At 45.8% G+C, this 16,843-nt stretch overlaps 1 protein-coding gene across 1 annotated transcript in view; it reads left to right on the forward strand.

Moving 5' to 3' along the window:
* Positions 1–16,843, forward strand: part of LOC134573608 (transient receptor potential cation channel subfamily M member 2-like) — a 447,574-nt gene that overhangs the window by 227,926 nt on the left and 202,805 nt on the right. The window contains exons 18-20 of the mRNA XM_063433396.1: positions 8,509–8,713; positions 11,590–11,708; positions 15,005–15,140. Coding sequence (XP_063289466.1) covers positions 8,509–8,713; positions 11,590–11,708; positions 15,005–15,140 — 460 coding nt within the window. The remainder of the gene's footprint in view (positions 1–8,508; positions 8,714–11,589; positions 11,709–15,004; positions 15,141–16,843) is intronic.

A 16,843-nucleotide genomic window follows, 5' to 3' on the forward strand; every position in this document is an offset into this window, starting at 1 on the left:
ATTGAAATTGAAAGGGAGGGGGGTATATATGGACAGGGGGGGTAAATTGACAGGCAGGGTGGGGGGAATAAATTGACAGGGAGGGTGGGGGAATAAATTGAAAGGGGGGGATAAATTGAAAGGGAGGGGAAAGAAATTGACAGGGTGGGGGGGAAGAAATTGACAGGGAGGGGAATTGACGGGAGGGGGAATGAGAGTGGGGAGGGGAGAAGAGAGGGACAAGCAGGGGAGAAGAGAATGACAAGGGAGGGAGAGGGGGAGAAGAGAGTGACAAGGGAGGGGGGAGAGATTGACATCCATCACACACACAATGCACCCCTTACACACAAAGACAATGCACCCCTTGCACACAGAAAAACACACAATACATTACACACACAGACACACACACACAAGCAATGCAACCCTTACACACAATGCATTCCTTACACACACTCAATGCACCCCTTACAGACGCACACACTGCATACCATACATACACAGAAACACACCTTGCAGCCCTTACACATAGAAACACAGATTCACACAATGCATTCCTTACACACATATCAGGACATCCCCTACTCCACCTCCTGTGAACAAACTCATTGGTGGAACATGAAGGTGGACCCTGGGACCCAGACCTTGAGCTGTGTAAAGGGCGTTAAAAAAATGTTCTCCCAGAACATTGATTTTTGTGACCACAGTTACAAACAGCCTCCAGAGAGCCTGTTCTACACCAGACCAATGCAGCCAGACTGCAGCTAGAGCCCATCATCATCCTCATCTGGTTGTAAGTAGGCAATCTAGTATATTATTCGTGGCACTAATCTCTAATTTACCTCACATTAAAGAAACACTATAGTCCCCAGAACCACTTCAGCTTAATGTAGTGGTTCTGGTGTTTATAGCCTGTCCCTGCAGGTCTTTTAATGTAAACACGGCGGCACTGCAGCACTTGCGTTAGTTAACATGGCAGATCATATGGGTGGGGCATTGTTATGTCATATGGTGGGGGGGCAGCAAACTTTACTTTTGCCTAGGGCGGCAAAAATCCTTCCACCGGCCCTGTGCTTGATAAGGTATTTTTGGCTTACCCTCTTGTATCATGGTTACTGCTGAGCTGCGTTCTGGGGTTGCCGTTATCCTTTGCCTCAGTACAAACTCCTGGACTTCTGTCAATTTCCTGGAGATGATCTCTGCCGGTGGATTCTTCCCATAAAAGGAAACTCCATTTGTTCTTGTCCTTTGAAACTCCATTTGTTCTTGTCCTTCTGCCGAATCACTATTGTTACGGTACCTTCTGTAATAAATGCCCCAAACCGCCGTTTAGTGGATATCCCCCGGTCACAATACTGTAGTCGGTAGCGTATGCAGTATAACTATGCGAACCGCTAGTTAGGGAATCCTCCAAACTCTCGAACGGTACCGGTACGGCTTTCTACCTTCTGAGCTCCAATCATACGAATCGCCACTTGCAGCCGAACGGCAATAGGTCCTAAGTGGCATATAATCCCCATAAGCAGTCTTTAGTCACTTGTAATAAAATCCCCCCAATAACGAGACCAAGCTCCATTATGAGGGTCAAACATGAACTGCCTTTACTGTGGGCTACCTGCCCGTATTTATGCAGGTCTCCCACTTGGTGGACACTCCCCTAGGGGACCAAATGGAAGACTGAAATAACAGAAGGACATGGGGACATTTCACACATACATCCCCCCAATATTCCCAGCATGCATCAGTTTCCTTTCCTCTGCTCGGGAGATAATTGGGAAGTAATTCAATTATCTCCTCGAGCAGAGGCACGTCGCCATTTTAACTTCAAGTTATAAAAGACATTAAAATCTATAACTTTACAACTGCCGAACATATTGTATTCGCATAAACCATCCCCAGATAGCCTGGATCTGAGTGCATATTATTGACGAATAGCGCTCAGATCCCATACGTATAGTTCAATCGCCATGGAGTCAAAGTCTGTTATAGTCCTTCGGTATGCGATTGACTACATGGGACGGCTATCTGAGTTCAAGTCTATTCGTGCTGCTAAAGTTCCCGAACGGCCGGAGTTCGTATATCCCGGTCGATGGAGAAGGGAAGGTTGATGGCCTCAGCGGTGTTCGGTTGATTAAGTGTCCGTTTTGAGTTCCATGGAATAACCGTCGAACACTGCTGGGCTTTCGCATATTCAAAATGGCCGCCGCCTCGTGGTCGACATACGAACGACGACCACCCTGTCTTCGGTCTTAATTGAGAAGTGGCTGCGGTTAACCTCAACGTTCTAATTGGGATCAATAGGTTAACGGGCAGCACACTTCTCTCCTGGGTGGCCGTCCGTTCGGTAGTTGTGGTCGGCAAACAAATGTATTCCCTTAATCCAGGCATACGAACGGGGAATACAGGCAAATGGCAAAACCCTGATGAGTCTGTCACAACTATGTTCGGGAACCGAACCGCCATCTGTTCAGTATTCCGCCATGACTTCAGCGATGAGAACAGCTTTAGTTTTATTGCTGGCTTGAATACCCCTTGCTTCCAGGAGGTCTTTTAGCGTGGAGCTTTTTAGCATAGAATAATCAATCTCCATCCAAACTCCATTGGTACTTTTCCTCTATGACACATAATCCCATTAAACATACTGTAGTTTTCCACGAATTCTGGATGTACCCCAAACCAAGCAGATAGAATAATACTTTGGGTACCCCTTCTGACTTGGGCAATACATCACAGGGCCATAGTCGCAGGGCAGGAGGCTGGCAAACAGGCCCCTCCAAAAACCAGTGGCGAGGTCACTTTCACCACACAAGTATCTTAAGGGTCGGTCACATGGTCCATAGTCCTTGGGCAGGTGGTGAGCCAGCAGGCTCCTCCAGGAGCTTGTGGCATAGCCACATTTGCCACACTACATAAGAGCCAGGCGGAGCACACCATATTTTGGCAGCAGGAGCTCCCGAAAGTTGACCGTCCAAAGCATCATATGCCCTGGAACTGTTTTGGGCATAGGACCATGTGTGTGGCTGGTCAGAACTTTAACACGGTGACGTTATTTGGATAACATGGGCGCTCAGATCAGGGCTATTTTAACAATGTATTATTTGTGAGGTTATTTTATGTTTTTATTATGTTTTGGGATATTTTTATGTTTTATATTTTTATGTTTGCTGCTCTGTTCCTGGGAGATAATTAGCTTACCGGTCTTTAACGCAATGATCTCCCAGGCCCAGAGATTCCTGGCAGGGGCTTGTGGTGAAGACAATGGAGACCTCCTGCTGGGGTCTGTGTATAAAAAGGCTGTGTTTGGATGCATTAAACCAGTTGTACTCCCAGAACTATGTGTTGTCTAGTTACTGGGAGGGGAAGGGCTATAATCATTGCTCAGCACCTTGTTCCAGCTCGTGAAGGATTCAATGGGGAAAGTCCTTGTAAGGACTAGAGCTCCTAGGACTCTGTGTCGTCCAGTCCCTGGGAGGGAATAGAACTAGTCCCCTATCCTGCTCCAGGATGAAGAGGCTCCAGGAGGACCCCAGTCAATCCTCGGCGACTGGGGCAGAAGCGCTGAGGTTTTCCATTGTTCTAACTAGGAAGCAGTCCTTGGAGGAGGTACCCAGCCAGGGTACAGGGAGCTCTGCTACAGGCAGCCTTCCTCCTCCTCCAAACACGGCGAGTTGAGTTGATGCCAAAGAGCTCAATTTTGGTCTCATCTGACCACAACACTTTCACTCAGTTCTCCGCTGAACCATTCATATGTTCATTGGCAAACTTCAGACTGGCCTATACATGTGCTTTCTTGATCAGGTGGACATTGCGGGCACTGCTGGATTTCAGTCCTTCACAGCATTGTGTGTTACCAATTGTTTTCTTGGTAACTATGGTCCCATTAACATGATCCTCCCGTGTAGTTCTGGACTGATTACTCACAGTTCTCATGATCATTGAAACTCTACGATGTGAGCTCTTGCATGGAGCACCAAACCAAGGGAGCGTGACAGTTATTGTGTTTCTATCATTTGCGAATAATCACACCAACTGTTGTCACCTTCTCACCAACCTGCTTGGCGATGGTCTTGTAGCCCATTCCAGCCTTGTGTAGGTCTACAATCTTGTTCCTGATATCCTTGGACAACTCTCTTGTCTTGGCCATGGTGGAAAGTTTGGAATCTAATTGATTGCTTCATGGAGAGGTGTTTTTTATACATGTAACTAGCTGAGATTAGAAGCACTCCCTTTAAGAGAGTGCTCCTAATCTCAGCTCGTTACCTGTATAAAAGACCACGGGGAGCCAGAAATCTTGCTGATTGATAGGGGATCAAATACTTATTTCACCCAGTGACATGCAAATCAATTTATAACTTTGACATGCATTTTTCTGGAATTTTTTATCTGTTAAAATACACTGAACATTAAAATTCTAGACTGATCATTTCTTTGTCAGTGGGCAAACGTTCAAAATCAGTAGGGGATCAAATACTTTTTTTCTGTCACTGTAGATTGTTGCATTATGGAGTGATATTAGGTCAATGCAATCAAATTATTGTAGTGGTTACCCCGTTTAGCGGAGGGGTTTCAACCGCTGTAGGGTGTCCTTTTCCCGATCATTGAGGAGGATTCTCAGCATCCAGTCATGATCCAAGTGAAGAAGCTCTTACAAGAGCTAGTGCGAATAGCTGTATAGCAGTTACCCCCAATAAGAGACAGGACTCTAGATTGAGGGTGAAGTAGAAATGAGGTTTAGTGGAAGGTACTCTCCTTTTATGCGGTGCTCCCATGCAAGGGAGATGCCCACAGACAATTATACATTAACCAATCAGACAATGGTGACAAGCCACAGATTCCCTCCCCTCTTCTTGGGAGATAATGGAGTTTCTTACTGTATCTACTCAATTATCTCCAGAAAGTTATAAAAAGTATAAGTTTTAGCTTGATTTTTCATCATACAGGAATAAAACTTATATTTTTATGAACAACACTACTTGGGTACAAACATATTAAAAATTCGTACAAATCAGTTCCAGGAATATTAAAAAGTCTTTGGACCGACCGCAGTCGGTCGGTCTATTTCTGCCTTGAAAAATAACAAAGTCCCATCCAAAGGCGGCATTCGAATAGTCGAACGCACTTCGACTTCTGTCGAAGTGTCGAAGTGAAAACGGGGTTACGTTTCAGCGGTGTTCGTTAGTTAAGTGGCTGTCTATTTTACACGAAAAAGTGCGTTTGAATCTTCGAACGGGACTTAGTCTCCAGCCGCAGTGTCGAATGTGTGGCCGATTTCCATTCCAGGGATTTGACGGCACACACCGCTGACCGCGTTCGACTCAATTAAAATGGCCACCACCACGTGTTCGATTGTCTAATGGCGGCCACTTCAACTACTTCGGCTGTATCCGAAGTGCCATATCAAATGTACCAATCCTTTGCACAGAACAGTTAAAGAGCCATAAACAGTCTTTGTTCTTAGGTATAGGGCAATGTGGATGATTGCAGGTAAACAAAAGGTAGAGGTTGCAAGGCAACATGGTAGGAGGTTGTTACAACATATATTACAGATCCAATGAAAAACAGGGGGATCTGTTACAATTAGGTCCATGCATATTAGATAGATTATTGCATTGTGGAGTGAGATTAGGTCCATGCAGTCAGTGTTCTATTGTGGAGTGAGATTAGGTCCATGCAGTCAGATAGCTGCATTGTGGAGTGAGATTAGGTCCACGCTTTCAGATTATTGCATTGTGGAGTGAGATTAGGTCCACGCAGTTAGATTGTTGCATTATGGAGTGAGATTAGGTCCATGCTTTCAGAATATTGCATTGTGGAGTGAGATTAGGTCCACACAGTCAGTGTTCTATTGCGGAGTGAGATTAGGTCCAATCAGACAAAGTGTTCTATTGTGGAGTGAGATTTGGTCCACGCTTTCAGAGTGTTCTATTTCCGAGTGAGATACAGATTAGGTCCATGCAGTCAGGTTATTGCCTTGTGGAGTGAGATTAGGTCCATGCAGTCAGATTGCTGCATTGTGGAGTGAGATTAGGTCCATGCAGTCAGAGTGTTCTATTGTGGAGTGAGATTAGTTCCATGCAGTCAGGTTATTGCATTGTGGAGTGAGATTAGGTCCACTCTTTCAGATTATTGCATTGTGGAGTGAGATAAGGTCCATGCAGTAGGGTTATTGCATTGTGGAGTGAGATTAGGTCCATGCAGTCAGATTGCTGCATTGTGGAGTGAGATTAGGTCCATGCTTTCAGATTGTTGTATTGTGGAGTGAGATTAGGTCTATACAGTTAGATTGTTGCATTATGGAGTGAGATAAGGTCCATACAGTCAGCAGTGGTGTACATACCGGGGTCACAGGCAGCGGCGTATATGCCGGGGTTGCAGGGGTCATGGCTGCGAACGGGTCCGGCCGCCCTGCGACCCGGTATGTATGCCACTGTGGCCAACCTTTTCTCCTGGGGGGCCCAGGAGCTGGCCACCTCAGGTCCCCCCGAGGCTGGCCCTGGTAACACCCGGCGGGGAGGCTGGTGGGCGCGTGAGGGAGCGCGTGAGGGAGTGCTTCCTCTTCAGCTCCCTCGCACACCGCACTGATACTGGAGCCAGAAGTCTGGTTATTGCATTGTGGAGTGAGATTAGGTCCATGCAGTCAGATTGCTGCATTGTGGAGTGAGATTAGGTCCATGCTTTCAGATTGTTGTATTGTGGAGTGATATTAGGTCCACACAGTTAGATTGTTGCATTATGGAGTGAGATTAGGTCCATACAGTCAGCAGTGGTGTACATACCGGGGTCACAGGCAGTGGCGTATATGCCGGAGTTGCAGGGGTCACGGCTGCGAACGGGCCCGGCCCACCAGGGGGCCCGGCCGCCCTGCGACCCGGTATGTATGCCACTGTGGCCAGCCTTTTCTCCTGGGGGGGCCCAGGAGTTGGCCACCTCAGGGCCCCCCGAGGCTGGCCCTGGTATCACCCGGCGGGGAAGCTGGCGGGCGCGTGAGGGAGCACTCTCCCCTGAGTGCTTCCTCTTCAGCTCCCTCGCACACCGCACTGATACTGGAGCCAGAAGATGACCAAACACCACGACACAATAACTGTTTATATCTGTTATCAGATTACAATATCAGTACTATCCTACCTGACCAAACACCACAACACAATAACTGTTTATATCTATCAGATAACAATATCAGTACTATCCTACCTGACCAAACACCACGACACAATAACTGTTTATATCTATCAGATAACAATATCAGTACTATCCTACCTGACCAAACACCACGACACAATAACTGTTTATATCTATCAGATAACAATATCAGTACTATCCTACCTGACCAAACACCATGACACAATAACTGTTTATATCTATCAGATAACAATATCAGTACTGTCCTACCTGACCAAACACCACGACACAATAACTGTTTATATCTGTTATCAGATAACAATATCAGTACTGTCCTACCTGACCAAACACCACGACACAATAACTGTTTATATCTATCAGATAACAATATCAGTACTATCCTACCTGACCAAACACCATGACACAATAACTGTTTATATCTGTTATCAGATAACAATATCAGTACTATCCTACCTGACCAAACACCACGACACAATAACTGTTTATATCTGTTATCAGATAACAATATCAGTACTGTCCTACCTGACCAAACACCACGACACAATAACTGTTTATATCTGTTATCAGATAACAATATCAGTACTATCCTACCTGACCAAACACCACGACACAATAACTGTTTATATCTATCAGATAACAATATCAGTACTATCCTACCTGACCAAACACCATGACACAATAACTGTTTATATCTGTTATCAGATAACAATATCAGTACTGTCCTACCTGACCAAACACCACGACACAATAACTGTTTATATCTGTTATCAGATAACAATATCAGTACTATCCTACCTGACCAAACACCACGACACAATAACTGTTTATATCTATCAGATAACAATATCAGTACTATCCTACCTGACCAAACACCACGACACAATAACTGTTTATATCTGTTATCAGATAACAATATCAGTACTATCCTACCTGACCAAACAACACGACACAATAACTGTTTATATATATCAGATAACAATATCAGTACTATCCTACCTGACCAAACACCATGACACAATAACTGTTTATATCTATCAGATAACAATATCAGTACTGTCCTACTTGACCAAACACCACGACACAATAACTGTTTATATCTGTTATCAGATAACAATATCAGTACTATCCTACCTGACCAAACACCACGACACAATAACTGTTTATATCTATCAGATAACAATATCAGTACTATCCTACCTGACCAAACACCACAACACAATAACTGTTTATATCTATCAGATAACAATATCAGTACTGTCCTACCTGTCCAAACACCATGACACAATAACTATTTTTTTCAAAGTAACACAGTACCAGAATCTACCATTTTATGTGGATTAATGTCTTGGTAAGTCCTTTGGGTGTAGTAAGATGTCTTCTCTATTGCAGACTCCGTCCGTACAGCTGCATGTGGAAGCTCCTGGCCTTCTTCAATGCTCCGATTGTGAAGTTTTATTATAACGTTGTGTCCTATATTGGCTTCCTGTGGCTCTTTGCCTATGTCATTATGATAGATTTCCAAACATACCCGTCATGGAGAGAGTATCTCTTGTACGTCTGGGTTTTCTCCTTGCTAAGTGAAGAAATTCGTCAGGTAATGTAAAACAATGATGCTTATTGTTTAATGTTTGTCTTGCAACTGTTATATCTGTAACAACCATTCAACTGGAAAATCTAACCCTGCTTCCTTATTACACCACAGTTATATCCCTCCAATACTTCATCCTCATCTTATTACACCACAGTTATAAACCTCTGATGCTTCCTCCTCCAATTATCTCTGATACTTCCTCCTCCTTCTATTACACCGCAGCTATAAATCTCTGATACTTCCTCCTCCTCTTATTACACCCAATTATAACCCACTGATACTTCATCATCCTCTTTTTACACCCAGGTATTGCCCTCTGATACTTCCTTCTCATTTTATTACACCTAAAAAAATCCTACCTGACCAAACACTTATGATAATTCCTCCTTGTAGCGACCATCTTGAGTATCAAAGGGGTGTATGCCATTAGGGACATCCTTTTCCCTTGGAAGGAGCTGTACTGCAGTATTCTCCAGATGTCATCTCAGCCGACCCAGTATCCAAATAGGTAGTAGAGTTCTTACAAGAGCTAGTGATTCATAGTGAAGGAGGCTCCCTACATGCACAAGACAAGGCTACATGTTGAGGGTTAAGGGGAACTGATTTTTAATGGGGCCGCACTGGCCTTTTATGCAAGTTTTCCAACAAGGGTGCCCAGGTGGACTTTGTTGGGCACAGGGATACACAGTGAATAACCAATAAACATAGAGTAATACAGTGAGACACTCCCATACATTACACACAATCCCTCCCCTCAGGGGTCAAGTCCTGGGGAATAAAGTGTGGGAACTCACTCGGTTTCCACCCCCACCCCACCACCAAAAAAAACCCAAAACTTGTATGCAAATATAAACGTGTACACACACACTCAGGTGCACACATACACTTACAGACACACACGTACACTCACAGACACACACACAAACACAAACACAAAGACACACACAGACACACACACACAAATTCACAGATAGACACACATACTCTCACAGACACACACACACACAGACACACACACTCACAGACACACACATACACTCCCAGACACACACTCCCAGACACATACACACACACTCCCAGACACATACATACACTCACAGACACACACACTCCCAGACACACAAATACACATACATACACACACTCCCAGACACACACACACATACATACACTCCCAGACACACACACTCCCAGACACATACACACACACACACACACTCCCAGACACATACACACACACACACACACACTCCCAGACACATACACACACTCCCAGACACATACACACACTCCCAGACACATACACACACACACACACATACATACACACACACATACACTCCCAGACACACAACACACACAAATATACACAAGAATTATTTGTATATTTTTTTAAAATTTAAAAATGTCCACCCAGCCTCCCTACCTGGAGAGCTGGTGTGGACCTGTCCCTGGGGTCCAGTGGGGCTTTAGTGCGGCCGGCTCTTGTCTCACTGTCAGACGCGGCGAGGGAGCTGTGTTCTCTCTGCTCCCTCTCGCCGCGCGGGCTGTCTGCTGATGCCGGGAGCCGGAAATGACGTCATATTCCGGCTCCCGGCATCGAGAACACAGCTCCCTCGCCGCGTCTGACAGCGAGACAAGAGCTGGCCGGGGGGGCCTTCATGTGGCCATTAGGCCACCTTTTGGGCCCCCCATGACAGGGGGAACACGGGGGCATTTGGGGGCGGCATTTTTTGCCGCCCCCTGAGTGCCTGCAGGACCACAAACGGGAACGGCGTTCCTGCTCTAAAAAAAGTGCAGGAACGCCGTTCCCATGCGTTCCTGCAGGACTCAAGCCCTGCCTCCCCTCTGCTTGGGAGATAATGGAGTTAATTACTGTATCAACTCAATTATCTCCAAATGAAAAAAAGATCAATTTTATACATTTCTAGAAATACCCTAAAATCATATCCAAACCCCATAAAACATACAGTTCAAGATAGCCCTGATCTAGGGAAACAAAATATTTTAAAATCATCCAAATCGGTTCAGGGATTTGAAAGTTAGATGGAAGTCCCATTTCTGCCTGGCCGCACACGGGGCTCCTGCCGAGAATAGTTACATGAATGCAGCTGGTGTGGCCGGTCTCTTTTGTGCAGTTCAAAATATCAAACAATATTTCAAATAATTGTTTGTGCATAATGTAGTCGTGTGCTTCTTTGTTCATACGTTGTTTTTACCGAATGCCGCCTCCTTCGGATGACTTCGGACGAATCTAAGTGGTTCTGGAAGTCTCAGTGGTGTTCGAGCAATTGAGTGTCCGAAAATAGTTCCAGACACTCGACGACCAAACCCCGCTGGACACGTTCAACAAAACAAAATGGCCGCTGCCACGTGTTCGTGCATACGAATCGACAGCCACCCAGTGAACAACTTAGAACATTTAGAGTTGTGGTTTGGAATAGTGTCAAATAAGTCAATTGATGGACACGACTGGCTTGGGTGGTCGAAATGTTCGGTATACAAACTAACTGGGTAAAGTCTGTTCGTCTCAATTCGTATAACATTTTAGGTGAATGGCATTGTCAGTAAAAGTCCAGGATGGCAACACAATTATAAGTCCAGCGAACAGGGCATCTGTTACACTCCTCATCTTATTACACACAGCTAAAGCCCTATGATACTCCCCCCTTCTCCTATTAAACCCAGGTATTGCCCTCTGATCCTTTTCTTGCAATCGATTAATATTTGTGCTGGATTGACCACTCTTTATTCCTCCACTTGCTTTATCTTCCTCTTTGTACATTTATCTAATATTTCTTCCACGTTAGGCTAAACTTGATGTACTTGAGCCCTTTTTCAGCCTATATAACTACATTACTATGCTATTTCTCTTCTAGTTACTCTATGATCCAGATCGTCGTGGATTTGTAACAAAGTCTATTCAATACATCTCAAAATTTTGGAACCAGGCTGACATATTAGCCCTTGCCCTGTTTGCTGTTGGCCTTATCTGCAGGTGAATTATATCAGATCTTATTATGTAAAAATGAGTTTTTTGTTATATAGGTGAAATGACCAGGCCTGGACTGGCCATTGGGGATGGTGAGCTGCGATGAACAGGAGCTCCATGTCCAGCTGGAAAAAAAATCTTTTGACCAGACTATTAACATTTGATTTTCCTCTTGTTCTGACCATGACAGCTCCAGAGATAGATGTCCATAGTCACTGTGTAGTGTGGCTGAATGCACCATATGATGTGTGGAGGTGGAGATGTGTTTAGATGTTGACAGGTGTAGAGAGGTCATAAGAGACAATGTGAAGAGGTGGACAGGTGTGGAAAAGTGACAGGTGTGGATAGGTGGGCAGGTGTGGAGAAGTGACAGCTGTGTAGAGGGGGACAGGTGTGGAGAAGTTTACACGTGTAGAGAGGTGGACAGGTGTGAAGAAGTGACAGGTGGACACATGTAGATAAGTGGACAGATGTAGCGAGGTGGTGGACATGATGGAATGTCCTATCGCTGCTCTCTGTCTTTCTCACAGCATTACTGCCTGAACCCCCACTGAGGAGGAAAGTACCCTCATACTATAGGAAGGAGAACTTCACTGCACTAGAAGTGCTATGAATAATTTGGGGCATTTTAATTAGAGCAGGGGAGATGTCACAAAGGAGACAGGCTTAAAGGTACAATCAGGGCCGGTGCAAGGATTTTTGCCGCCCTAGGCAAAAGTAAAGTTTGCCGCCCCCCACCATATGACATAACAATGCCCCACCCATATGATCTGCCATGTTAACTAACGCAAGTGCTGCAGTGCCGCCGTGTTTACATTAAAAGACCTGCAGGGACAGGCTATAGACACCAGAACCACTACATTAAGCTGAAGTGGTTCTGGGGACTATAGTGTTTCTTTAATGTGAGGTAAATTAGAGATTAGTGCCACGAATAATATACTAGATTGCCTACTTACAACCAGATGAGGATGATGATGGGCTCTAGCTGCAGTCTGGCTCCACTGGTCTGGTGTAGAACAGGCTCTCTGGAGGCTGTTTGTAACTGTGGTCACAAAAATCAATGTTCTGGGAGAACATTTTTTTAACGCCCTTTACACAGCTCAAGGTCTGAGTCCCAGGGTCCACCTTCATGTTCCACCAATGAGTTTGTTCACAGGAGGTGGAGTAGGGGATGTCCTGATATGTGTGTAAGGAATGCATTGTGTGAATTTGTGTTTCTATGTGTAAGGGCTGCAAGGTGTGTTTCTGTGTATGTATGGTATGCAGTGTGCGTCTGTAAGGGGTGCATTGAGTGTGTGTAAGGAATGCATTGTGTGTAAGGGTTGCATTGCTTGTGTGTGTGTGTGTCTGTGTGTGTAATGTATTGTGTGTTTTTCTGTGTGCAAGGGGTGCATTGTCTTTGTGTGTAAGGGGTGCATTGTGTGTGTGATGGATGTCAATCTCTCCCCCCTCCCTTGTCACTCTCTTCTCCCCCTCTCCCTCCCTTGTCATTCTCTTCTCCCCCCCTTGTCCCTCTCTTCTCCCCCCCTCCCTTGTCACTCTCTTCTCCCCTGCTTGTCCGTCTCTTCTGCCCTCCCCACTCTCATTCCCCCTTCCGTCAATTCCCCTCCCTGTCAATTTCTTCCCCCCCACCCTGTCAATTTCTTTCCCCTCCCTTTCAATTTATTCCCCCCTTTCAATTTATTCCCCCACCCTCCCTGTCAATTTATTCCCCCCCACCCTCCCTGTCAATTTATTCCCCCCCACCCTCCCTGTCAATTTATTCCCCCCCACCCTCCCTGTCAATTTATTCCCCCCCACCCTCCCTGTCAATTTATCCCCCCCCACCCTGCCTGTCAATTTACCCCCCTGTCCATATATTCCCCCCTCCCAGTCAATTTACTCCCCCTCCCTCCCTGTCAATTTATTACCCCCCTGCCAATTTATTACCCCCCTCCCTTTCCATCTACTCCCCCCTCCCTTTCCATCTACTCCCCCCTCCCTTTCCATCTACTCCCCCCTCCCTTTCCATCTACTCCCCCCCTCCCTTTCCATCTACTCCCCCCCTCCCTTTCCATCTACTCCCCCCCCCCCTCCCTTTCCATTTATCCCCCTCCCCTACCTCTATTGTAGCGTGGCCGAGCACTGTATGATGCGCAGGTACAGGGAGCTTTTGTTTCCTGTACCCGGCCGGACTAAAAGGAAGTGCACACTCAGTGTGCACTTCCTGTTAGTCCGGCCGGGTACAGAAGACAGATGCTCCCTGTACCTGCGGACCATACACGGCTCGGCCACGCTACAGTGAGGGAGTGACAGGAGGGAGCGCTGAGCGCTGCCCTCCTGTCAGCCCCTCTCCTCATGCTGCGCCCGAGCGGTGTGCCCTCATGGACGCACCAGCCCGGGCAAAGCTGCAGCCGCCTGAGACTCTCTGCAGAGCGCTTGGGCGGCTGCAGCATGAGGGGGGCCGGCACTCCTGGCGGCGCCCCTTCCAAAGGGGCGCCCTAGGCGGCTGCCTAGTCCGCCTTACAGGTAGCACCGGCCCTGGGTAAAATCATATGAACCAAAACTACTTCAGCTGAATGTTTAGGAGTGAAGAGACCCTGCATTGTTCCCTAAGGACACCTTTAATGGCTGTCATACAGACCATCAAGTAGGTCACTCACCTAGCCATCAGAGGCACATCCTATTACTGCCTTGTAATCTTTGCTGGACTAACGTTTGGCATCTTTTAAAGCTAAACATGAAGACACCAAATGCTTCACTTAGAGTATGAGGAGATGCTAATTGGCAAATGAAAAAAAGGGCTTATTCTTAATTTTAATATTTCAGCTGTTTAGTAGATAGATCCCTAATATGGTAAACTTATGTGGGATTACCTTTTTACAGGATACAAAATTAGGGAGCTATCGAGAAAATACCATAGCTCCCTCGTTTGGTACCCTTAAATATGTCAATCCCATGTAGGGATTGCAAATTTTGGAGTTATCTACTAAATATAATAATAATTTTTATGAATTTTGATATTTCAGCTGTGTTTAGTTAATAGCTCCTTAATTTGGCACCCTTATGGGTACCAAATTAGGGATCATTTTGCTAAACAGCACCCATATTTGGTATATTTTGGAGTAATAGGAATAGTGTTCACATTTAATTTTACTTCTGAAACTTTTTCCAATTTAGTTTTAGCCAGCTGTCCAGCTCTAGTAAAGTGTTACAGATCGACACACTGGTCTGACGTATTGAGCCACCAGATATTTATTGTGAAGTTCCTTCACACTGTGAGTGTACAGTTTACCAATGATTGTTGTGTTTCTATTTACTAGACTGGTTCACACGGACACGGTATATATAGGTCGTGTTTTCTTGGCTGTGGACTTTATGATCTTCACTCTTGGAATCATGCATATCTTCAGTGTCAGCAAAGTTCTAGGACCCAAGATTATCATCCTCCGTCGGATGGTGAGCCACAGTTCATTAATGTCCAGCATCTTCTATTATTTTCCCGTTTTTCTTGCATGTATCTCTAAACTTATTTCCCCTAATCTGCACTTTCATGACAGATGGTTCCATGATGTTTACACATTGTAGCCTCCCAATCCATGCAGGTGTCTTCACCTGACTCAGTTTGTACAGGTATAAGTATTTCCAGCAGGCCGATAGTTCTCAATTATCGATCACTTGGAAAATAGCATGTAGACTATCATTTGCGACTGTGCATCCTGCTAGATTAATTCTGTCCAGATTTTGCCTTTCGACCTAAAATCAGACAAGAGTTGGCTATATAAATGTGAGAATGGGTGTCTAGTGAATACACCTGTAAAGATCTGTGTCAGGATCCTATCCTGACAACCAAAATTATGTTTCTTTTTTTCTGTTTTAATTCTATAAATTCAACTTCTCCACCGTTAGTAGCCTCCCTAGCCAATAGTTTAACCACAGTTTCTCTCACCTGCATAGGATGATTGCTAAATCTGCTATAAGAGGCCACACCCTGCTGAACAAAGGGCCTTTACATTCAATAATTGAACTTGATGTTCAACCTGACTGATCTTTTAATCCTGGCTCCTAGATAGAAAACCAGCATTGAACCTGTGGCAGAAATACATCAGCCACGTGTTCTTGGAGGGGCCTGCTTGCCAGCCTCCTGCCAAACGACTATGGGCCCTTTAAAAATGTATGTGATTATTGTACAACTTCAGAAAGAGAGACCGACTGATGGCCTTAATTTACTGGAACTGTTTTAAGGATAGAACCATGTGCACGGTCGCTCAAAATTATGACTTCCATGGAAAGTCCTGAACCGATCTGGGTGATTTTTGTATATGTTGGTCCCCCAGATCAGTGGTGGATCCAGTGGGAGTGGGAAATGGGGCCCCGAGAGCCGATGCTCCCTCACCCGTCTGCAGGCACATTGCTGGGCAGCCACCACGGAGAGAGGAGGGAGAGAAGACCCGGGAGCAGTTACCTACAGCTCCGCCTGATGTCCTCTCGCGAGCACGGAGCGTTGCCACGGTTACCATGGTAATGCTTCGTTCTCGCGAGAGTGAACTCTAGTCCAGATGCTGCAGGCTAGGGTTCATTTCCCACTAGAACCTTCAGAGATTCCACCGGACCACCAGGGATTGGAAATAATATCCCCTCCTCCCAGGCAAAGGTAAGAAGGGAGGGGGGAATATCATTTTTTTTTATTAAAAAAACATTTGTTTTACTCTGCCATCTCCTTCAACTACACACACACACACACACACTGCCCCCACAGCCCCCCATACACACACTTCCCCTCCATACACAATTCACCCCCCCCACACACACACACACACTGCCCCCACAGCCCCCCATACACACACTTCCCCTCCATACACAATTCACCCCCCCCCACACACACACACTTCTCCGCCATACATTGCACCCCTACACACACTTCTCCCACATACACACAGTGCTCCCTATACAAACACTGCACCCCCACACATAGTACTCCCCCACACACGTCTCCCCCCCCACACACAGTGCTCCCCATTCAAACACTGCACCACCACACACACACACACACACTACACCCCCATCCACACAGTGCACCACCACACACACACACACACACACACACACACACACACTACACCCCCATCCACACAGTGCTCCACCACACAAGCACTGCACCC

Source organism: Pelobates fuscus, chromosome 1, assembly GCF_036172605.1.
Source record: "Pelobates fuscus isolate aPelFus1 chromosome 1, aPelFus1.pri, whole genome shotgun sequence".
In the NCBI taxonomy this organism is placed as follows: domain Eukaryota; kingdom Metazoa; phylum Chordata; class Amphibia; order Anura; family Pelobatidae; genus Pelobates; species Pelobates fuscus.